We start from the raw sequence: 25,535 nt of genomic DNA, 5'->3' as shown, positions 1-25,535 counted from the left end.
TCTTTTTTACTTAATGAACAATTAAAAAGAAGCCATTAACTGTTCTTACAGGGAAGGAGCTCATTAATCTTTAATGGTGTCCGTTATAATTACAGGGTGACCGGACTTTGAAACCCATACACCTGGCCATGACAGCTGACAAAGGCCTAAACTCAGGTGATCATCTCCAGTGAACAGCACATAGAATTGGCTAGCTAATTGTTGATGTCTTTATATTAATTTGAGCTTGTAGCAAAGGACTGATTCGTCACAGTGCTTACAATTTTATATCAAAAAGCATTTATCAAAGTTTGGTAGAAAACTCCTTCATTAGTTTGATGTCATCAATATAAATTTTAACCCATTTTAGTATAATTATAATTTCATTAACAAATGACTTGATGATTCTGAGAAATTATAATTTTACCCAAAAGTACCACATAGCTGAAACTTTACCCAAACTATGTAACAACAAAAATTAGTCAGCAATTCAAAAATTAGCAGCAATTTCATCTAATAGATTTTTTTTTCTTTTAATATTGTTTATAGGACAGGTCCATCATTTTATTTTTAACAATTTCATGTCCATTAAACTTGACCTGGATTATATCCTGTCTCTGTATGAAGTCATCTATGAACATTTTTATATGAAATACATATGGCTTTGTTCACAAACCTTCATTGAAATCTTCCGTTATTTATATTGACTTTTTAATACAATGTGACTTGTACAATGGAGGAAACCCCGGATACGAGGTACCTATTTAACTGCTATCTTGATTGATCACTCAGAAACCCCACCTGGTGAAGAAAAACTACCAGCCACTTCACCCATTATACGGCAGTATTCATGTAAAACTTCATTTGATTTACTATTGATTCCATTGAACCTCGCCAGCAAATCAAACATTTCTCTTTTAACTCCCTTTAAGCCATTTCCTGTTTCTACCAATTCGGATATTTTTGTGAGAAAAAAAATATTAATGAGAAATATATTTCAATGAAGATCTTCTTTTTAACACATTGTGTGAAGAAAATCTATTTTTATTGAAACCTCTGGAGCAGTGAGCCAGTAGAAGGTGTGGAGGGCCTTTAGCGTGTCATACTAAATTTGGAGCCTTTCACCATGACAAAGCCTTCAGTGACAAAGGCCCTGTGGGACTCCCTAATACTAACTGGGTCACAGTTTGCATGCTCGTAACAGGAAACCGCTGTCACCACCTTATCCAGTCCACTGGTCTGTCCACCCTTCCTCAATTATATATCACAACTTTACATGATCATCTGATGCAGGCCAATTTATTGAACATTGGTGTATATATATATATATATATGACACCAGAATAAGATTTCAAACGATTCAATATCAGTGTCAATACTTATTCATGAAAAGTATAACAATACTTTTTTTTTCAAAACTGTTGACCCAGTTTTTAATTTCTTTTTCTCACCTAAGGTACTAGGCTTCATATGTTACGTAACAGGTACCTAATTTATTATGAGGTTTATCAATATTCTTTTTTGGAAATGTTTGAACAAACTTTGGGATTTCAGGTTTAAAGTAATGCAATACATATTAATATATTCAATATTTCAATATTGTATTATTGCACATAAAAATGTATGACTTATAAAATCAATCTATACCATAATTCTTATAAAACAAGGACAGAGATTTCCACCCCTGATTTGTATATCTTTGTGATATAATATACGTGAGTATAACTTACGTGGACTTTCTCTGACATCCCCCGAATATTCTGTATGAACTCTGTTCCTGCTTTGGCTCGCTCTGATAGGGCTTGTAATGTTTGTGATAATTCTGTCTGTAAATAAAAACATCAAAGGTTGAAGATATATCACAACTATATATGTCTAGACACAGCAAAGTACTTAACTACTAATAGCTCATTATAACAAGTGATACATTTGAAACAAACCAATTCAGAACATTGACATAAGCAATTGACAGTTGACATGCATGCAATGGCTCATCAGCTGCTTGATAGGAACAATTTTCCGAAGTAAAACTTGATTTTTGAATCCACCATGTAGGTTACAGCATTTTATTAACAATTAATTCAAAATATATACAGTTTAGATATCGATAAAGAATTAATGTAAAGTGTGTACAGATCTTGAATATTTACTTAACATTCCTGAAACCAGATCACCATTCCAAGTCTAAGATAATCCTTTAGACCATGGAAAAGAACCATAACGTATATATCTATCTATGTTATATCAACACATCTCAATATACATCTATCCAGAAGCCTTATACGTTTTCTTCCTTCAGTGCAGATAATCAATTACCGTGACAACCACCAATAAATCCTACCAAACTATCATTCAACATACCTTATGATGGGTATGTGTAGAGATCAGAGATCGCCTCACATAAATAAATAACTTCTTGTTTGTTATCAAGTTTTTTCATCATTAATTGTTCCGATTACAGACATAGATACAAGATGGCTGCCTATACAACACATTAGGGACAGACAGTGAGAGTCACTCAGAATAATGGTACATGAATCATTCTCAGTTACGTCTTATTACAGAGAAGGGTAATATACTTTACCAAGGGAATTGATACCTTTTTTTAAGTTCGATACATGATACTTTGTATGACAGTATACCATTTTGTTAGAAGTGTACTCCTATGTTTTGATACAGGAGTGTGATAAAGTCTCTCAAACTATTTCTGGTCAGAGGTCAAGGTTATAGGTCAAGGTTAAAAGATAGCTAGGATACCAATGACTTCATTAGGATACTGATGACTTGATCATACCCAACATTTTATAATTATAACTGCATGTAACTTGGTTGAAATACACAGGCCCAATTTCATCAACATTTCTGGACTTTAAAAGAAATTCTTTTGAACTCATAATCGGAATCGAACAGGCAACAACATTGAGCAATGTATTAATGCCATAAATGTTTTGATAAAAAAGTTTCAATGATTTTTTTAATGTATTTAAAATTTTCATTGTTGATACATGTATTTTTTTATAAGAGTGCTGCGATAACGTAGAAAAGATTTAGATTTTGTTTTCATTTTAATGCATTATAACTACAAATGTCCATGTACATCATATCCTTCTTCCTGATATGACATGAAAGTAATGATCAATAAATGTCAAAAACACAATACCTAGCCAGCATTCAGTTTTTGGAAAATACCACTGTTACATTGACACATGTGTCCACCAGAAGCAAATTGGACAGTTATGGGATCAGTGTCAGTAATAGTTTGAGGTGCCTGGCACCTCATGTGGATAACAAGGAAGTGACATTAGACTGCTATGGTAACCCGGCCCTGTGGTGACCATTAGTATAGGGCGGTCAGGGGCTAGGGGGTGCCTGGAATGCTGTGGAGGAATCCGGCCAATCACAAGTGTGATTAAAACAAAGAGGAATGTAGATGAGAGATGGGTATAATAGATGCCAAGTAAAAGTCAATTCTGGCGCCAGTCTAGTGTCGAGGAGTTAACAAATCTATCCAGCCCGACTGATCCATCACCTGCTTATCACTAAAAGTGGTCAGTTACTGCACAGAGAGCTCTTCATGTACTACACCTCAACATAAACTAGTAACTGGTTAATACAGAAAAGGCACCACATGGCATGGTACCACAGGACAGGAACTTAAGGGTAGGTGCCACAGTCGGCACCAAATGATACCACACAGTGGACACAAAGTTATCATCCTTAATTGTGGTGCTATAAGCTATCGTGTGGATTAAATCGACACAGGCATAGCACCACAATTAGGATGATAAAACAATTAAATTGTTTTGACACCACAGATTCAAAAACAAAATGTGGAAGTTGTTGCCATGGGGAGGAGGGGACTTTAGCCCTGATATATCCTCTGATATCTGTCTGAATATTAAGTTGGGTGTTAGGACCAGAAGAAAGTCAGGCTGTGATGGGATGATTGAGCCCCTAATTTGCCAATAAGGGTCACTTTGGGATGATTTTAGCCACCTAGTTGCCACCCCTGGTGACATAAGGGCTATTCCTACGTCTCCCAGTAAGTTTGAGATTTGTGTTCCTGGGGGGATAAGGCCATTTACTGTGTGATTAATTTGACATGGCCAGACATTTAATATTGGCTGGGATAACAGAATGAGGGAGAGATAACACTTTAAAACTTCACAGACTGCTGCTATAAACAAAACATCAGGAACTGAACATTTACAGCTGTAGTTAGATCTACTATTACACTGCAGAAATGAAGCAGCTGGTGAGGTATCTGCAGTAAAGCAACAGGATCCCACCAGACATGTTTTACAGATGTTATTGGTGATCAATGAAACACAATATTTCATAAATCAGATAGGGTTGTTTGATTTAAATAAAATACATATATATGACTAGGTATACCTAGTTGATTTATATAGGTTGTATAATATAAGTGTACTTGAAATCATGCAATGTAAAGCTACATTAGCTAGAGATTAAACTGCAGCATACTAGTATACTGATGGAAATCCAATGGAAGTGAAAGAACATCCTAAAGTACCCATTGGAATCTATAATGGTTTCTTGATGATGTCTAGCACGGTATAGCCACAAACGGGATGAGAATTCAAATTTTATGATAACAAATACTTGATTTGTTATGATCTGCTTGTGCTAAACATGGTTTTAACAGAAAGGGTCGTAAAACATAATATGATGGATGTTCATATGTTAATACACAGAGAAACCTATAATTCTGCCATTAAGAGGGCATAGAGCGGACAACCTCATCAATGAGGGAAATTGGTAATTAATATCTTATGAAAACTACCACATACAATGTGAATATTGCCACCTCTAACCGTAAAGTCATGGAGAAATGATACAGAATGTATCCACTAACTCTTTATACTTCAGTACTAGTGTGAGAACTAGTATAAGTTTGATGGAGGCAAACAATCCAAAATCTAATGTCAAGATATATAGCTTCTTTTATTCAGTACAAGTATGAGATCTTTAAATAAAAAGTTTGATTTGGAGACAGACATACAAAAATGTGTACATGAAGGTTTTTCCAGAAGTCTGAGTAGAGAGTAGAGACCGATCCACATATTTACACACCTGACATGCAGTCCAGATATTGTCACATTTATTGTGACGAATGGTGCACAAAACCTGTGTACATGTGCACGGCTATCAATTCGACTAAACTATCTGTACCTAGACAGTGTTTTATACCACCTGGTTGGGCCACTGTACACAATGACAAATGTGTTTATTTATTTTTTGTGTACAATACATATATTACATGTATATGCCATAAGACAATTGAAGGGATCACAAACACTTTAACACAAAGCCAGATAACCCGACCTTTACATACTACCAAAATGTCCCAGGTATCCTTGTATTGACGTCAAATCTAACCTATCAATATTGATACACAAATTACAAATATTTTTTTAACATGTTCGATCGACCATCTGGCTAGCAATTGTTGCTGGTACATAACAAGCCTATAAACATGTGTAATACAATAAAGATTTCCACTAAATGTTATGCAATCCTATCCCAGTGTATTTATTTGGCCATGTTCAGGTAATCCTATTACGATACCTATAGTTTGTGTTGAAAAGATAGCATCTAAATATTGATCCAATTATCTAAAATACTAGCCATAAAGCGCTGTTGCACGGACATATTATTGTATACTGGATATACATATAATACACACTCTTTCATGACTTGCTAACATTATAAATGACACTGACGGCTATTATTTTTGTATTGTGAATACACAACAAAAACTTATTTAGATCACACAAATATAGAACCCTAGTGTTGATATGCGGAAATTTCAGATAAATTGTAAAAAATTAAGATTTTTCAACCAACAGTTTAAAGCATATAAATACACAATGACTGGCATGCTAGTTCTAGGACAAATTATTAATAGAAAATTAATAACACACAACATTTTAAATTCCCACATGAAAAATTCCAATCATTTCTTGAAGGCAGGAATGTTGGTTAATTGAAAGACAGCAAATATGACAGGGTGAAACGCCTACGGACATGTCCATAATATTACAGTCTTAAATTTGATGAATGTGAAAATATACATAAAGTATACACAGTGAACTGTGTCCTTAAAGTCCTATATCGTGGGGTTATCAAGCTGTTAGCCCATTAAATCATCACTAAATCTACCTGTTATGGTAAAAGGTACATTAATCCAGATATTATCTATACATAATGCTGTTTACAACATTGTGGCTTAAGAGACCCAGGTGTCACATAAAACGCATTAAAGACACAAAACCCTAATGCAGATTTCATTTAATGATGTAATTAGCATAACTAAATCAAAAGCAACATGTCTAACATTAAAAACATGTGATACAACACACACAAGGAATTTGAATGGTCGCGTAGAACCTATTATACTGGTCTTATATAGGTTTTTGTCATGATGAACTAATCAAGCATTTATTGGATAAACACAATACCGCCTGTGTGGTTAAGATTTCTATTATGGATTCCCCCAAAAAGGTTTTGTCGGGTGTAATCTGGAGTTTTAATAGAAGGCGTCAGCGCCTGCCAAGCGCTCGGTGACACACTATATGGAGGGGGACTTTAAACAAGAGGTTGTATTTAATGACTACCCCTCACCTGGCCCAAATAGCCGGTTTGTTTGTTGACATGTTGTATGAGGATCTAGGCCTTCAGCCCGTGGCGCCAGACTGTGGCTGTGAGAGCGAAACTCTGACAGGGTATATGCGTATCCTGCACTTGACTCATCGATATTGATCCCTACACTTTTCACATGTTTTGGGGGGGGTGTTCCGATAGGGACAACTTGAAATACGCATAAGCATACTTTAATAAAGTGATAGATAAAGGCCATTGAAATAACATGTACATGTAGCTTCGAAATATTCGATATTGTAGATTCTATACAGTCAAATATCAGAAACTTGAAGTCAAAGGGACTACTTAAGCCTGTACATATTCGAGTTAAGTTTTCATAAATTCATACAATGAAAAGTTTTGTTAGATATTAAAGTTACATAATTTTGAATTACCGTATTCGACCCAACAAGCTCCCTCATTATTGCTATAAGTGCCCCTCCCCCTCTTTTAGGCTTCAATTTCACTTACTTTGAATTAAATGCAGACTGAAATTATGAAATCTTAGTTTCATGAAAGGCAAATGTCCAAATTTGTTTCCATTAAGCGCCCCCATGAGTTGCTTCGATTATTTCAGTGCCCTGTGCGCTTATTGGGTCGAATATGATAATAAGGTTTGAGTGTGTTACCGATCAAGCAATATTAATTAGCAATATTCAGCCATTTTGTTTTTGTTAAAATCTTATTTTTTCACTTTTTGATGATAATTTGTGGGCAGACACCACACTATAACTGGTGGTAGATCTGATAACCTCTCTTGTGCATGTGGTACATGTAAGTGGGTAGTTTGTGGGCAGACTTTGACCTCATGTGACCTTCCTGATAGTATTAAAGTAAAACATTCCTCTTTCACTCCAATGTTTTTCATTACATGTTCCCCGTATCAAACAAAGCATGTGTATTTTTTAATCAGGGGTCACATGTTGGGGGAGAGTGTTCCCTTTGGGGAGAGATAGTGTAGATAAAGTAGTAAAATAGCAGTGCGCAGACTAGGGTACCCAGCATTACAGGGTGATCAGACATTGATTTATAGTAACACCCAGAGTTAGTCAGCAATATTACATCCTGCATCGTATTCAAGACTCAACCTGTTAAAGAAATATCCTTTTTTAAGTTTGTTTTAAATGGTGACACAAAGCAACTGTCTATGTAAATCAATAAATATTATTTAAATATAAGAGGGAAAATATTTTTTAAGTCTTAACTTCAATAGGTCTAGTATGAAAGGTTCTTGAGTATATTTCAAAATATTGAATTGAACTTTTAAAATATTTTTTCCCCACTATATAATTAATAGCTGATAATGAAGCTTTTTTATAATACACATTTTACTGGTGCCTGACTGTATGTTTGCATTTGTCATTATGAATATTTAGATTATAAATGAAGAGCAACAATGGGAGTTGTATAAAGTACCTTAAAGATATTCACAGATTTAGAGATATATACCATGTATTTGTTGAAATCAGCCATGCATGTTCCTTTCCTAGTGAATATTTAGTTCCTGTTCATTTATACGAAATAATGTATATTAAGATAAAGATTATATTAATTACCCCTGGGATGTGGGGTTATTGCCCCTTGGTGGGTCAAGGGCTATTCAGTCCACAGGATGCTAATTGGCCCCTCATTAATATGTATGTAGGACATCAGGAATATTACTGACATAATAATTGACAATCAAAACTTTGTTGAACCACTAGAAGCTGAAGTATTTCCAAAAGATCATGCTCTGCTATATATGATATTATATGTTTTGTAGCATGCAAAAGGAGCTTGGGAAATTAGTATTTACATTTGTAGTATTTTGGGTTTTTTTCTCAATGTTTTCTAATTAACTTACATTTTCTTAAGGACATAAAAAATTACCAAAATTGATTATGCAAAGTATATACATATATAAAAGCAATGATTCCATAATCAATTCTCGATGACTGAAAGTTAGTTTCTCTTCCTAGTGAGTCAGCAATTATAGAATTACAAAGTATAGTTGCAATGCAACTTGAAGAATGGATGTGGAGATACCATAACAAAGTTTGCCAGTTGTTCAAAATTTATGAAATTGAATTAAGTAATAAACTGAAATCTGGGTGCTGAGACTGGGTGCTTAAGAACTTGGCGCCATTTTACATCAGATGAAAGCCTTGTGATGTTACATCTGACACCTAACAATAAGTTCCACATAATACATTTCATAACAGATGCAGAAATATGCATTTCATAACTTCAAGACATATACCATTGAATCATTTGGGTGGTCCAACATCACACACATAGTATAGTTAGCAATGTCAACTAGTAAAAGGTTCTACAGTTCTACAGCTCCATTTGTGTTATTAATCAATTACTTATGTATTAGAATTATCATGCTTCGAATTCATATTTTAACACTACATCATGATCAAAAACATTTTTTTTATTAAATTTTATTTTGCAGCATTGAAATAATAATTATGCATCTCAGATTTCATTGTTTGTTGGAAAAAGCCTGTACAATTTTGTACAAAGTAGTTCTTATCATTTAAGAAATCTCGGATGTACAAGCCCAGATTATATACATTTAATGATTTTTCTATTGGAGCCATTACTGTAGTATAGAGTTTTTCTGTGCCTTTAAATGATCATTGATTATGTACAAAAAACAAACAGCAAACAAATTAAACGTGGCCTTGTTCCTAATGGATTATCTATATATATCTGCTGTGTAGGACATCGGAACTTGACTAGGTATAGTATAGCTTGTATCCCGGTAATATCACCAATCAATGAAGGACATTGTTCTATTTTCTATCGACACACAGGGATACATTAATATTTCACAGAATGTGTTGTTCAATCATACTCTACCACAGTACATATATATGCAGTATTATTTACACTACTTACCAGGGTATCAAGATACCTGGTATTGCTTAATATGAGCCAGTAAAATAATTTTTATAATTAGCTTTCAGATTATTATATATATATTATATACATGTTGTGGTACTACTCTAGGTTGTTAAATTATATTTCACTACAGATATATATGCATACTATACCATAGAATATAATTCATTTGAAAAAAAAAAGAAATCTGAAGAGCTGGGGAAAGATCACTTCAATTAAAAAAGAACACATGGAATAGCAATTTCTACATTTCCACTGGAAAGTTTTTTTGGTGAGTTATTACTGTGGAATGATGGAGGTCTGGTTGGTGTAAATCTATTTGGATAAGTGTAGCTCTAGATGCTATCACAGAATGTATCATTACAGGAGACTGCTTCAACCATCAGTGTTTAGACCTTGCAGCAGCAGCAGCATCAGCAGCAGTGCCATAAAAGGGTTGGCTGTGCTATGACAAGCTTAGAGATAATACTTCCTTAGTAAAATGCTCTTTTTATATATGAAAATGACTTCAGAATGACATACACTGTTAAAGTTTTGATCTACATTTGAATTTTAAAACTTTCAAATTACTGTTCAGATTTGTAATTTTTTTTTATATTTTGATATTCAAATTCAAAACATGAAGTTTTTAAGATTAATTTTGCTTTCAAAAATGCATGTATACATGTACTTTTTAGTATGATGTACCGTATATCTCCTATACTGTTTTGTGAACAATAACTTTAATCCCCCACAAAAATTCCAAAAAGATTGCAATTTATTCTGATAGAATTGTTTACCTGAATGAATTGTTAAAGAACATAAATAGATATGTAACAGAATACTAAGCTGATTATAAAAGATATCTTTTTGTTTGAACACCTCCACATACATTTTATATACACAAGTTAAACTAATAGGTATATCAGGTAAGTACCTCATGTGTCACCTCTGAACAATGTTGGTTAAGATAAATACTTGAGGACACCTACAATATGGCCCACATTAAAATCACTTTAATAAAAGGGGTTATAAATAGCATTGACATCATCCATGACATAATTGAATACACAAAACTGTAATAACTGAAGTCTAAACATATTTCACAAAACCTTATAATTGTATGCATCTATGATAACAAAGCAAGGCTATAGTGTGAAAAAGAAAGCATGCATATGAAAAGAAAGAAAACTAAATATTCACTGTTCATGTTCCTATATATCTTTGGATAAATATGTACCAGGTATATACATGTATACAGTATCTGTATATATGCATGTACATGGGGTTAAGGCTAACTTGATACAGAATTGACAACATCACAGGAATCTTATGATTGACAAGGTATTTCATCTGTCCGATGCTTTACCTTATATCCTGGCTTCAAGCTGGGTCATTCAGGTGTTAATGATGTATTGATACAAATCTACCTACATCACACCTGTAGGTTATTGATACCTAGCCAAAGGTAGGTGTTACTCGTGATCGAGTATTGAGGGGACCTAATGTGTCGGTCAACTCAATAATAATTATTGGTCTTCACACGCACACAATACAAGATTAACTAGCCTGTAAAGTTGTGACATAATGATGACAAGTCCTTTATTGCTGTTTTCTTTTGATGCTTCCTTACCTTGTGAGATTTGGACATGGCCCCAAGGGCCTGAACCTCGTGATTCACATGACGGCCCTCTTGATGACAGACATAGCAGACAGGAGTTCTACAAACTAAACAGTACATACTAAGATGCTCTTCCACATGTTCTCGACATTTTGCCTCTTTCCCTTTATTTTTGGCACGAATTATTGCTTTCCCTTGCACTGGATCTACCAGATTGTGTTTTGCTAATGACCCCCTAGATGGGTGACATCTATTTCTGCAACTTTCACAATAAAATACTTCACATTGTTCACACATTACAGAAGCTGTTTTATGTTCCTGGTCACACAATTCACATTTAATAAAAACATTGACCTTTTTATTGTGGTCACCACAATACTTGTCAACAATAATTTCCAAAACTTTATTTTTAGGTAAAGAATTATGACCATTTTCATCCAAGAAAACATTTTTCTTACATACAGGACACTTAATTCCATAAACACTTCCCTGTACTGCCTGAAAAATGTTGGAAATACTGGCTGTCCCGACATAACTATTCGGTCTACTATTACAGACAACACCACTGTCCGTCTCGCTAACAAGGCTAACTTTGTCGATGTCGGGAAAATCTTTCGTTTCCGAATCCGATATGACAGGTGTCGTAGGATCCTCAAGTTGGGAAATAAAATTCTGTGACGGCTCCTGAATCTTTTCTGCACATCCTGAACACAGAGAATGGGAGCACGGAAGCACTATAGGGTCACAGAAAAATCCCGAACACCGAGGACATTTTAATTCCTCCTCCATCCTGACACACCTGTCTTGTGTATGTTTTGAAGGAAGCGCTCTAGCTAGCATGCTCGTTGAATATGCAAATTACCCTGAACGAGAACTCGCGAGAGCCCTATTAACGACGTTAGAGGTACACGCACTACGAACTAACCGCGTGCTACATACCGATGCGGTAGTCCGATGAGCAAGTTAGCATTATTCAGGTTGTATAATGGCAGCTCCAACAAAAGTTTGTGTCCTAGCGGACAGAGCACTTTTTGTAGGAAAAAGATGGAATCATCGATGTTTAAGAAGTATAGCTTGTATGCAACAGAAAAGAAGCATACAAAGGTGATTATTAAGTCGATGCGTATTATTTACACTCACTGTCACATACAAATTTCGTCCACGAAGTCCTTATCAGTCACGGTTTCCTTATCAGTTTTCTAGACCGGCAGGTAGAAAATTTCGTAACATTTTTTTTGTCTATGTCATAGATGATTGATGCCGGTTTATGTATGAATGTATGAAACCAACTTTTTATACTAATGTTACATAAATATAACTTGACTTGTACATTATCTATATTGAGATAGACATTGGTTTACCTCTACTTTCACTTTGCCTTATAAATACACTAAATCAGGCTACTTGAAACATGTATTTCTATTGAATGTTATGCAAAGAGATTAACTGTTTTTGGAAATATAAAATGGATATGCATGTTATCATTTTTTTTCTAAATATTACATTAACTGAAAATAAAATATTGAGGAAGTTTTACTTTTTCTCAAGACTTCAAGAGTTATCCCCCTTTAAGTGCTGATTGGATATCCTGAAAAATTGCAAATAGTTCTAAGCATATCGGCGGCAGTTTTCAATAAGATAGTAGTATAAAATGTGCAAGAATTAAAAAATAAAGCATGCAGACACAACAGCGTACACAGGAGGCTTTCTTTGAATGATTCTGGCTGTTAAAAGAATGTTAAACCTAATAAACAAACCAAATATCATTATTTGATTGATATAATTTTAAAGGGCCACTACCTTTCCGAAACGGCTTTTAATTTTCAAAATGGGAATGAAAAACAAGATCGATAATTTTGTAAAGTCGCAAAAGTTATTAACTTACCGTTAATACTACACGTATCATCACCTTCTGAACAATTTGATTGAAATAAATGAAATATTAATTTTCATAAGGCGGGTCGTTTTATGTTTCCTGCCGTCGTCCTAAATACCGTGCTGTAATTGACTATCTCTGCGCCAGACGGCAAAACGGCGAAATGACTCTCCACTGTTATCATATATAACGCAGGAAATCTTGCATATGTTTGGTGTTGTAACCTCATTTTAGGCCATTGGTATATATTTTCTGATGTTATTAATGTTTTTTAAGAAACCTTTATGTTTTGCTGCGGAAAGGTAGTGGGCCTTTAAGGAATTATTTATTAAAATATACATGTTATGAAAAAGTGTATTGGATGTGTTTATCAGTGATAGGGAAGGACACATGCCTTACGTGCCTTTGTTGAATAAATAACGCATCAAAAAAATGCTTTGCGCCCTTTCAGTGCATAGACATTTGACTGATCATTGGTAAAATACAAATGGTTTTTGAGACGGACCCGGTTTCTAAACACACTGATGAAAGGTCGTTTTTGATTGGTTCCCTGCTCGCTGATTTGTTCAATGTGTACAGAGGTTACATGACGCGTATTACAAACCATGTCTGCCAAATGAGCCTGTAAACAAACAGACGATCGACGAAATCATGCCCCCAAATAAGATAATTAAATTGTGTCGAGCGGATTTGGGTCAAAGAAAGCCCATAGCCGATAATAGTGATAACGTGACAAGTTCTACAAGTGTTAAATCGGAAAGAAAATTCAAGAACAACTAGCTTAAGTTATGGTCCTGGCTATATCTTAAAGATGATAAAATGTACAATATGAAAGAACTTTGGGAATAGTTGACTTTACATCACAGAGATAAGATACCAGAACTCATCAAGCATGCTCAGATTGGTCTGATACTCCCTCTTCACACAGCAAGTTGTGAAGGAGTGTTCTCGCAACAAAATGTCATCGTAACAAAGCAAAGAAACATTCTTTGTCCTGTGTTATGTGATAAGCTTTTGAGGGTAAGGCTAGTGTCAAGGAAAGACGGTCACTTCAACAAGTGGCAGGCATGTCTGGACAAATTTCACAAGAAAAAGAACAGACAAAGTCGAAGTATCAAGGCTAATTAAGCCAAAGTAGTCTATTGCAAAGTGCTATTCTGTACACATTTTACAATGTATATAGTGCTGAATCAACAGTACACTGACTAATGAGTAAATAAAACATTGATCATACATGCTGGTGTTAATTTTTGTTTTTGCCTCAATGTCCCTAGAAAATGTTGTTCTGGCGCATTGTCTGATCAAATGTCCCATCAAAATTTTATGTGTTCCCTATCACTGGTTTATTTTTATTTGCTGGTAATATTCTGATAACAGTCAGCGGCATCAAATATATATGAAAATTTAGTATATTACAATATGCTTGGTTAAAGATATCTAAATAATTAAAATGATCTATTTAAAGAAAATTACTTTACTGTAGTTGGTTGTTTGTTTGTTTGTTTGATTAATTAACGTCCTATTAACAGCTATGGTCATGTAAGAACGGCCTCCCATGTTTGCGGTGTGTTGCGTGTATGTTGTGCAAGGTGCATGTTTTGGGAGACTGCAGTATATTCATGTTGTGTCTTCTTGTATAGTGGAACTATTGCTCTTTTTATAGTGCTATATCACTAAAGCATGCCGCCGAAGACACCAAGCAACACACCCCACACGGTCACATTTTACTGACAACAGGCGAACCAGTCGTCCCACGTACTCCCCGTTTGCTGAGCGCTAAGCAGGAGCAGAAACTACCACTTTTATAGACTATGGTGTGTCTCGGCCAGGGGACAGAACCCAGAGCCTTCCTCACAGGGGCAAATGCTCAACACAAGGCCAAAAGTGAGGTGGTGTCAAGGAAGGCATTAGGAAAGATAAAGTCAGTTAAGAAGAAAAGAAAAGATCCTAAATTTAGTCGCCTTTAACGATCATGCTATAGGGGCAACAGGTACAATTCTAACGCCCTACCTGTAGTTGGTTAATTTCAAACACTATTTAATAGCATATTATTTCATCAGTCAGTTAAGTACATTTGGTTTATTCATATTTAACCTTATAAAATCAACCAAATCTTTTTATTTTGCAGTTCCAGTAAAGACAGTTATGATGTTGTGATAGTAGGTGGAGGAATTGTGGGATTGGCTACTGCCAGAGAACTTGTTCTGCGACACCCAAACCTTTCGTTTGCAGTTGTGGAAAAGGAAAAGGAACTCTGTAAGATTTTACTGTTATCAAGCCATCACAAGTTATCTCCCTTGGCTGTTAGTAATTTCATGCCTTCATTGAATGACATCTATGGAATATTCATGAATCTCATTTATAATAATAATACAAACAGTTGTGAAAAGGGTTTTTATGCAAGGATTTTAAGAAGTATTTATTTATGAGAAAGTGTTTTATCACTCACTTTACATCTTGTGTGTTTTTAGAGATATTTTTTATCTTGAATGATACCATTTACAAATATTTAATCAGTATATATCTATATTGTCAAGAGAAGGATATTAACCGGTTCCATATTCATTAATATGATAATTCTTTACTCTTCACAAAATAACCCGATACATGTATTATTAGATGTTCAATATTGATAATCTTCTTATAGGTAATATCGACACAATGTAATGATCAAAAGCGTCTTATTGTTGTGCTAAACCTCTAACATTGTTGGAGTATTCACAAAGGAGCAAGTAAGGGAAATAACTGAGTAGAATACCTTTAATATGACTTTCTATTTCTGTCTTGTCTGTCCAGCTGTCCATCAGAGTGGACACAATAGTGGGGTCATCCACGCTGGGATCTACTACCAGCCAGGGTCACTCAAGGCCAAGCTGTGTGTAGAGGGACTGGAACTACTATACAAATACTGTGATGAAAACAATGTTCCATACAAAAAATGTGGAAAGGTAAGTATTTTATTAGAGTAAAACCTACTGTAAATGATAACACATATACTCATCAAACCCATTTGGTGCAATTTGATATATAATTGTTATGACTTGTCCTATTGGTGTCCTTTATAGACAGGTTTGACTGTAGTAAAGGCTAGAATACTGGCATCATATAGTTCAGCCATTGCAAAAAAATATTGTCTCCTGAACATTACATGATTGTTTGAGTCTGAGGTGCTAATGTGGTGAAGCTTTCCATTATTCTATCTCGGTAAAGTCCTTGGTCAGCCTCAAGGCTCTAGGGTTCACATGGAGAAATTGTAAGGAACTGCATGGCCTTAGATTGGAACATTATTCTGTAGCATCCTTATTAAAATAAAACTGGCAACTTTTGTTATGTTTTTAGTAGTTAGTGACACTTGTTAGTGACACTTGTACTCAAATATGCCATCCACTTTTTAAAACAGTGGGAAATGTTTATGCAATCAACCCATAGTGTGAAATTATGAGGTAACTGTAGTGTGTATATCTGTATGCTATACAATTAAGTAAAAAAATCAATAGAAAAGTCAATTCTTTATTAGCCCACCATCATCAGATGGTGGGCTATTCAAATCGCCCTGCGTCCGTGGTCCGTGGTCCGTCGTCCGTCCGTAAACAATGCTTGTTCACTATTTCTTAAAAACTGCTGAAGGGATTTTGTTCAAACTTAACATGGAGGTTACCCTTGGTCCCTAGTTGTGCCATACAGATTTTGAGGCTGATCGGAAAAACAAGATGGCCGCCAGGCAGCCATCTTTGATTTTGGCAGTTGAAGTTTGTTATCGATATTTCTTGAGAACTACAGAAGGGATTTTGTTCAAACTTCACATGGAGGTTACCCTTGGTCCCTAGTTGTGCCATACAGATTTTGAGGCTGATCGGAAAAACAAGATGGCCGCCAGGCAGCCATCTTTGATTTTGGCAGTTGAAGTTTGTTATCGATATTTCTTGAGAACTACTGAAGGGATTTTGTTCAAACTTCACATGGAGGTTACCCTTGGTCCCTAGTTGTGCCATACAGATTTTGAGGCTGATCGGAAAAACAAGATGGCCGCCAGGCAGCCATCTTTGATTTTGGTAGTTGAAGTTTGTTATCGATATTTCTTGAGAACTACTGAAGGGATTTTGTTCAAACTTCACATGGAGGGTACCCTTGGTCCCTTGTTGTGCCATACAGATTTTGTGGCTGATCGGAAAAACAAGATGGCCGCCATCTTTGATTTTGGCAGTTGAAGTTTGTTATCGTTATTTCTTGAGAACTACTGAAGGGATTTTGCTCAAACTTCACATGGAGATTACCCTTGGTCCCTTCTTGTGCCAAACAGATTTTGAGGCTGATAGGAAAAACAAGATGGCCACCAGACAGCCATCTTTGATTTTGGCAGTTGAAGTTTGTTATCTATGTTTCTTGAGAACCACTGAAGGGATTTTGTTCAAACTTCACATGGAGGTTACCCTTGGCCCCTAGTTGTGCTATACAGATTTTGAGGCTGATCGGAAAAACAAGATGGCCACCAGACAGCCATCTTTGATTTTGGCAGTTGAAGTTTGTTATCGATATTTCTTGAGAACTACTGAAGGGATTTTGTTCAAACTTCACATGGAGGTTACCCTTGGTCCCTAGTTGTGCCATACAGATTTTGAGGCTGATCGGAAAAACAAGATGGCCGCCAGGCAGCCATCTTTGATTTTGGCAGTTGAAGTTTGTTATCGATATTTCTTGAGAACTACTGAAGGGATTTTGTTCAAACTTCACATGGAGGTTACCCTTGGTCCCTAGTTGTGCCATACAGATTTTGAGGCTGATCGGAAAAACAAGATGGCCACCAGGCAGCCATCTTTGATTTTGGCAGTTGAAGTTTGTTATCAATATTTCTTGAGAACTACTGAAGGGATTTTGTTCAAACTTCACATGGAGGTTACCCTTGGTCCCTAGATGTGCCATACAGATTTTGAGGCTGATGGGAAAAACAAGATGGCCGCCAGACAGCCATCTTTGATTTTGACAGTTGAAGTTTGTTATCAATATTTCTTAAGAACTACTGAAGGGATTTTGTTCAAACTTCACATGGAGGTTACCCTTGGCCCCTAGTTGTGCCATACAGATTTTGAGGCTGATCGGAAAAACAAGATGGCCGCCAGGCAGCCATCTTTGACTTTGGCAGTTGAAGTTTGTTATCGATATTTCTTGAGAATTACTGAAGGGATTTTGTTCAAACTTCACATGGAGGGTACCCTTGGTCCCTTGTTGTGCCATACAGGTTTTGCGGCTGATCGGAAAAACAAGATGGCTGCCATCTTTGATTTTGGCAGTTGAAGTTTGTTATCGATATTTCCTGAGAACTATTGAAGGGATTTTGTTCAAACTTTACATGGAGATTACCCTTGGTCCCTATTTGTGCCAAACAGATTTTGAGGCTGATAGGAAAAACAAGATGGCCGCCAGGCGGTCATTTTGGATTTTGATAGTTAAGGTTTGATATCCCCATTTCCCAAAAAGTGCTGAAGGGATCTTTCTCAAATTTAATATGTAGGTTCCCCTAGGGCCCTTGTTGTGCATATTGCATTTTTGGACCAATCGGTGAACAAGATGGCCGCCAGGCCGCCATCTTGGATTTCGATAGTTAAAGTTTGTTATGGCTATTTCTCAGATAGTACTGAAGGGATCTGTCTCAAATTTCATATGTAGGTTCCCCTAGGGACCTAGTTGTGCATATTGCATTTTGGGACCGATCGGTTAACAAGATGGCCGCCAGGCAGCCATCTTGGATTTTGTTTTTCAAAGTTTGTTATCGCTATTTCTCAGAAAGTACTGAAGGGATCTGTCTCAAAATTCATATGTAGGTTCCCCTAGGGCCCTAGTTGTGCATATTGTGATTTGGGACCGATCGGTCAACAAAATTGCTGCCAGGCAGCCATCTTGGATTTTTATATTCAAAGTTTGTTATCGCTATTTCTCAGAAAGTATTGAATGGATCTTTCTCAAATTTCACATGTAGGTTCCCCTAAGGCCCTTGTTGTGCATATTATGATTTGGGACCAATTGATCAACAAGATGGCCGCCAAGGAGTCATCTTGGATTTTGATAGTTGAAGTTTGTTACCGCTATTTCTCAAAAGGTACTGAAGCGATCTGTCTCAAATTTTATATGTAGTATGTTTGAAAAGTTTAAAAAGTAGAGAAAAGATCCATCTTTCCTTTGTCAGATATAGATCATTCTTTGGTGGGCGCCAAGATCTCTCTGGGATCTCTTGTGTATGTATGTAGTTGCATAATATATAATATTGTAACTACTGATTTCTTTATTTACTTTTACAGTTAATTGTTGCTGTAAACCAAGATGAAATTCCACGACTTGATGCCTTATTAGAGAGAGGAAAAGAGAATGGGGTGAAAGATCTTCGTGTAGTGGATGGGGATGGAATAAAGGAAATAGAGCCAAACTGCGTGGTGAATATAGATAGATACAGGTTTAATATCGTGATAATCTCTAATAAATATTGCTGTAGAAATGCATACAACTACATGACATTTTCACCCATGCAGATAAATATAATATATATTACTGTGACATTATACAGTGTACATCTAAACCAGATGTCATCATGACAAACATATTTGGCTGATAAAGCCAGGTTTCTGGATTATACAGATTTTATTTACTACAAATTAAGATGGAGAATGCCATACAATTATGCTGAAATAGACAGTTTTGACAAGTTTTATTGTACTGAGTTTATAAAGTTGTGTTACAGGGACTGAAGGCTGTGTATTCACCTCACACTGGAATCATAGACTACAAGGTTGTGGCTCAGTCTTATGGCAAGTTCTTCCAGGACCGAGGTGGTCAGGTCTATACAGGGTTTGAGGTTAACAAATTTGATGTGACTAAGGAAAGTGACAGTCGGACAAAAGATGGTATAAACTATCCAGTCACTCTACGAGGGAAACAGGTAATCATTATGGTATTAAATTGGTTTGATGTTATAAAATTGCTCAACTTTTTAATCAAATTGCATTTTGTTTGGTTGGTCTTGCAGACAGAATCCAAACAAAATGTGAAAGCTGATGATGTCTTGTGCTGAAAAACATTATCAATAAATAACATGAAACAGAAGCTATATTTGAATTAAAATACCAGATATTATCATTGACAATTTGTAGAATACCTCAGTTAGTAATGTGCACAATACAGAGTGTCTATTATTCTAGTTCCAATAAATGTATTTTTACATTTTGTTATTTTCATCTTACCAAAACTTGTTATCAGGGTCAGGTGGTGAAATGTCGATACGCCATCACCTGTGGCGGTCTGTACTCCGACAGAATCGCGGAGTTATCGGGCTGTCACAGAGAACCTAGGATTGTGGGATTTAGAGGAGACTACTTATTACTTAAACCAGAAAAAGCTGATTTGGTTCGTGGCAATATATATCCAGTAAGTAAACAAGAAACAGTGATGTATTACCATAAATTTGAGTTTAAGTATGTCCTTTTTTTTTTGCTTAATACAGAATTATCTGCCCTTACCAGTAGGTACTGATTGTGATGTTATGTATTGGTGAGCACAATATCATTTTTTATTTCCAAACAAAACAACATGAGTTTTACTCATGAAATTATGATGTCTCCTGCAAGGAGAGATAATTCTATGCAAAGATGTCATAGTCAACAAAAGGTTTCAAATTGGCAACCCTGAGATGGAGACCTGGTCGGTGGTAATTTATCGAAATATCATTATCACTTGGCTTCTGCAGCTTCTCCATACATTCTTTTAGCAATATGAATAGTTTATGCCCAAAATCAGCAATCCTTTATGATATCTGAGCATGTTAGATTTAATATGAATGACCTTTGTTTTTGTAGGTTCCTGACCCTAGGTTTCCATTCCTTGGTGTCCACTACACCCCACGTATGAATGGAGATGTATGGCTTGGTCCTAATGCTGTGTTAGCATTTAAAAGGGAGGGATATAAATTGCTAGATTTCAGTCTGAAGGATACTGCTGATGCTTTAAGTTTTAGGTAAGCATGTAAAGTCAAAATATGTCTACGTGTTCACCAAAAATCCCAAAATCAAAAGTATCAATCAATTAAAAGTCATATAATTAAATTATAATCTTTCAGGTTGGTTAAAAAAAGTCACATAGTCCCAATAACTCATGTAAATATAGTGAAATTCTAGTGATATTTTGTTATTCTACAACATTTTCTTCAAATTTAAAATATGGTTTACCAAGTATGTCAATTATTTAAAAGGATTCTTGTCACACAACAAAAAAAAAAAGCACCAGATTTACAGGAGAAAGATACCAAGGAATGGGATGTGATGAACAGTAAAGCAGCGAGACAAGAACAGTGATTAGTAAATTAATTAATTATAAACACATGTTAAAATAAACAAATACTCCTCTCCCCCCCCCCTCTCTCTCTTCCTCTCTTTCTCTCTCTCTCTCTCTAGGGAGAGGGCTTCATATATGTTGGAAAACTTGTACCCAATCCCATTGTATATGAAATTATGCAATAAAATATGTTTAAATCAAACACAACAACAAAAAGTATTCAATGTTTATGATTGTGAAATCTATATTTGTGACAATACTTTGTTGTAAATGGAGATCATTCTTTTTTGATAGTTATAAAAATGGTGAAAAACAGTTAAGTATCTTCCTTAATTATGACCCTAGTATGCAAATAAAAATTCAATATTTGTTGCGAAGAAAGTGCCAGTACATTATTTTAATGATATATATAATTTACAGAGGCCTACGTAAGTTGGCCACCAGACATCTTGCCTTTGGGGTCAAGGAAATGTACAGAGGATTTAATGTGTCGGCTCAGGTTAAGATGTTACAGAAATATGTCCCTGCTCTGAAGAGGGAAGATGTCACAAGGTAATAACATGATTATCTTTACTGGTGTTGCTATATTCATATAAATGATTAATTAACTGATCTGCATATTGCTTCTTTCCTTATCAGATTGAAATAATTCGACTTATTAATATAGCTGTAGATATTGTAGTTGTCATGGTGGGTTTTTTTATCAAAACTCAAATTTTTTATGTAGCTATTTGGTGTCTTTGACAGTACATTGTATATGCTGCAGTGAGATGGCACTATAAAATGGGGAAAAGTTTTGATATCACAAAGAGACACAACACAAAAATCTCTCTCTCTCTCAAAAATCTTAGTATGACATTAATTAACCACCCATCTTTGATACTCTTAAGGACATAGTACACATTGGATGGCTTTGTTATTTACAGGGGTCCCGCAGGAGTGCGAGCTCAAGCTCTGGACAGGGATGGACAGCTGGTAGATGATTTTGTATTTGATATAGGTAAAGGTGAAGTTGGAGGTCGTGTTCTACATGTCCGAAACGCACCGTCTCCAGCGGCAACCTCTTCACTGTCTATAGCCAAAATGGTTGCCGATAAAGTAGAAGGGACATTTCAACTTTAATCCAAATTATTCTAGTTTTATTATCGTATTTATTCATGGTTGGTTAATATATATACATATGTAGTATTATATAATGTATTAATTTAATTTACAAATGTGATTGAAAGATATTGTTTTAAATTTAGTATCAAAGTTAGGTTTGAAAATTTTATACAATAAGTTAGGTTTGAAAATTTTATACAATGATAGATTCATATTCAAAATTTAGTTTTTCATTAGAAAATAATCCATGTGCAATTCAATGTGGCTAGAAAGGCTTCATTTGGCATTTAATAAGTGGGTGTGTATGATATGGAATCAAATCAGAAATGGGCAAGAAATCTTATGTGATTTTAGTATGACCTGATTACTCATGGTTAAAAACAGAATTCCACTTTGTGATATTAACGTATACGAGTAAATTGTATGAGGATTGTAAATATTTTATTTCTGTATGAAAGTGTAAATGTTTTGGGTTGTAACATTGTTAAAACGATGAAAAATACAATGGTTTCAAGATATTCAATTTGATCATGATTTTAAATTTTGCGGGGAATCTGCATCACAATAATCAAACGACACCATTTTACTCAAACTGCCATATTGGCTGTTCTGGGCCCAGTGTCATGAACATCCCTTAAAATTTACTCAAATAATGCTTCAGAGAAGGAAAATTACTAGTGATAATATTCTAAGTTCTAGTTTTATCTAATATGTTTCCACTTTCACCATCTCCACATATTTATCTCTTTATGATATTATGTCCAATTCAAACACAAAATATATAGCCTGAATGCTACAGAGAGTGAATGCTATGCCTAGTTTGTTTCTGGTAGACCATGATGTGATGGAATGTGTGAGTTGGACCCTGGTCAAGGAATGTGATACAATTGTTTTCCCATGTCTCTTGTGTAAAATAATTATGTTCAATTTTCCTAACAAGTATATTTTTATACCCAGGTAATGCATATATTTATGTCTTAGCATTTAATGTCATTTATGTATCACTTTAAAATTCTGTGATAACAATAATAACCAAAAATATACATATGGTTTATATATTTTGAAAAGCCCTCCAGATTAACACAAAACAATGTTTATCAACAGTTTTATAGTAAACCAACATATTTTCATGTTCAATGAATTTTATAGTTATCATATGCTATAGAATTCATCAAAATAATATCTGAAGTTTGAAAAATCGTTTCAAATACAGGAACTACAGTAGAACTATTGATTATGACTGTAAATTGCAAAGTAAAAAGAAACGCATTTGAGCATGAAAGTCAATGAAGCTGTCTAGAAAGAACTGGTTAACAGAAGTCTAAATTACTTCTGATGTAATTGTTACGAGACTTTATTTTCAGAAAATACAAGTTTTCTCGTAAATTTGAATATTTTGAGGGTAATTGTATAAAATACAATTGAAATAGAGAATAACGTTTAACAGCAGCCCTTGATCACAAATTATGTATTTGCGAATATAGATTATATTTTATGAAGACCGTAAACATGAGAATAATATGGTTTACAGTAACATAAGAGATAGTGATAAATGTAGGAGGTATTTCATCTGTAGTCATATATAGGAATTAGTCTCCTATGTCCTCTGAAATGACCATGTTTTTGTAAAAGATTTTTTTTTACTAATAAACAATACTAAAGCACTAGTATTTACTCAAGATGTTGTTATAGAATCTTTCTATGCAGATGTTTTTGTTTAAACTCATTAAATTTGAAAAACAATTTCATCTACACTTGTTATTCTAAATTTTCAATGAGAGATGAAATATTTATGGTCATACAAAACACTTGTGATAACTTCTAAACATGAAACTATGCATAGTTGACAAATTTCAAAAATGGTTACGCGAAGAGAGTACCTGAAACACATCGCATGCTGTATTAGTGAGACACAATCAAGCATGCACAGTTCTGATGGATTTGTGTAACCAAGAAAGAGACTTGTCTTTGATGATGTGGATGCAGCCATATATTAGCTGACCCCTTTAGATCTCTCACATTAACCTTCAGAAAGGATTTTTTTTGGTCAGTGTTGATGTTCGAGACAAACTTCCTTGACTTTCATATATATCAGAAGCAGACAAAGATTTCTTCGATAATTAGCAATAAAATTGAAATTAGGATCCAGAGGCTATATAACAAGAGCTGTTGGAGAACAGCAAAGCTCGCCTATTCAGAAGAAGTTGATGTTCAAGTATTTACTATTTAAACATGGAGATATGACAAATTAACAGACTCAAAAAAAACCTAAAGGGCCCCAAATTAGTTATATTATCACGTTCAGCATCCATACACATTAGGAAAATAAAATCATAAACATTTATGATGACTTATGCTTAAACAAAACTTTAACATGGAAATATGACAAATTAACAGACTCAAAAAACCCCTAAAGGGCCCCAAATTGGTTGTATTATTACGTTCAGCATTCATACACATTAGGAAAATAAGATCATAAACATTTATGATGACTTAAGCATAAACAATAGACAAAACAGAAACTTGCTCAAAAACTTTAACGTGAAATGGGACGCCAACGCTGACGCCGACGCCGGGGTGACTACATTAGCTCCCCTATTCTTCGAATAGGCGAGCTAAAAATGAACATTGAACAATTCAGTCGTTTTGAAGGGTGGGTCGATAGATAGCATTGGCTAAACACAGTTTCACAGGAGCAAGTATAGACCACAAGTATACAAGTAAAATTGTAGTCCCTCAAAAAGGAGTATTGTATGTGGTCGTTGACGTTTTGCAACTTGCAGAGGAGTACATATCAGAAAGATTACCAGTTTAAGAGATGACGATATTAAGTTCCTGAATATGTGCATGATACTCGACTTACAATAGCACGACCGCAAAAGGGACGTTGCAGCTAAAGACCCATATCAATTAATCAAAACGTACACACTACCTCCGGATTTTCCCGAAACGATATTCATCAACTGCTCAAGCCGCACAATCTAGCTGTTGGACTTTGTAGCTGAACTGGACATATCCATAAAATGTCACACAATATAAGCCATTATATTTAAGAATTAAACGCAATGGCATGAAAATCTACTACTTGTTTGTGTTTGCCGCATCTGT

General features: G+C 35.1%; 2 protein-coding genes across 3 annotated transcripts in view; one reads left to right on the top strand and one right to left on the bottom strand.

The window, feature by feature from the left end:
* Window positions 1-11,986, bottom strand: part of LOC138318251 (E3 ubiquitin-protein ligase TRIM9-like) — a 61,137-nt gene extending 49,151 nt beyond the window's left edge. For both annotated transcript variants that reach the window (XM_069260457.1, XM_069260458.1), the window contains exons 1-2: window positions 11,144-11,986; window positions 1,710-1,805 (exon numbers count right to left, since the gene is read on the bottom strand). In XM_069260457.1, coding sequence (XP_069116558.1) covers window positions 1,710-1,805; window positions 11,144-11,971 — 924 coding nt within the window. In that variant the 5' untranslated portion in view covers window positions 11,972-11,986. The remainder of the gene's footprint in view (window positions 1-1,709; window positions 1,806-11,143) is intronic.
* Window positions 11,987-12,075: 89 nt separating this feature from the next.
* On the top strand, window positions 12,076-24,094 carry LOC138318252 (L-2-hydroxyglutarate dehydrogenase, mitochondrial-like). The gene is made up of 9 exons (XM_069260459.1): window positions 12,076-12,235; window positions 15,136-15,263; window positions 15,804-15,955; window positions 19,301-19,432; window positions 19,738-19,935; window positions 20,253-20,420; window positions 20,849-21,006; window positions 21,744-21,875; window positions 22,250-24,094. The coding sequence occupies exons 1-9, from the start codon at window positions 12,117-12,119 to the stop codon at window positions 22,443-22,445; spliced, it is 1,383 nt and encodes a 460-aa protein (XP_069116560.1). The 5' UTR covers window positions 12,076-12,116; the 3' UTR covers window positions 22,446-24,094.
* Window positions 24,095-25,535: the final 1,441 nt, after the last annotated feature.

The sequence above is a fragment of the Argopecten irradians genome, chromosome 3, assembly GCF_041381155.1.
Source record: "Argopecten irradians isolate NY chromosome 3, Ai_NY, whole genome shotgun sequence".
NCBI classification, from domain to species: domain Eukaryota; kingdom Metazoa; phylum Mollusca; class Bivalvia; order Pectinida; family Pectinidae; genus Argopecten; species Argopecten irradians.
This window is presented reverse-complemented; position numbering and strand designations above follow the sequence as displayed.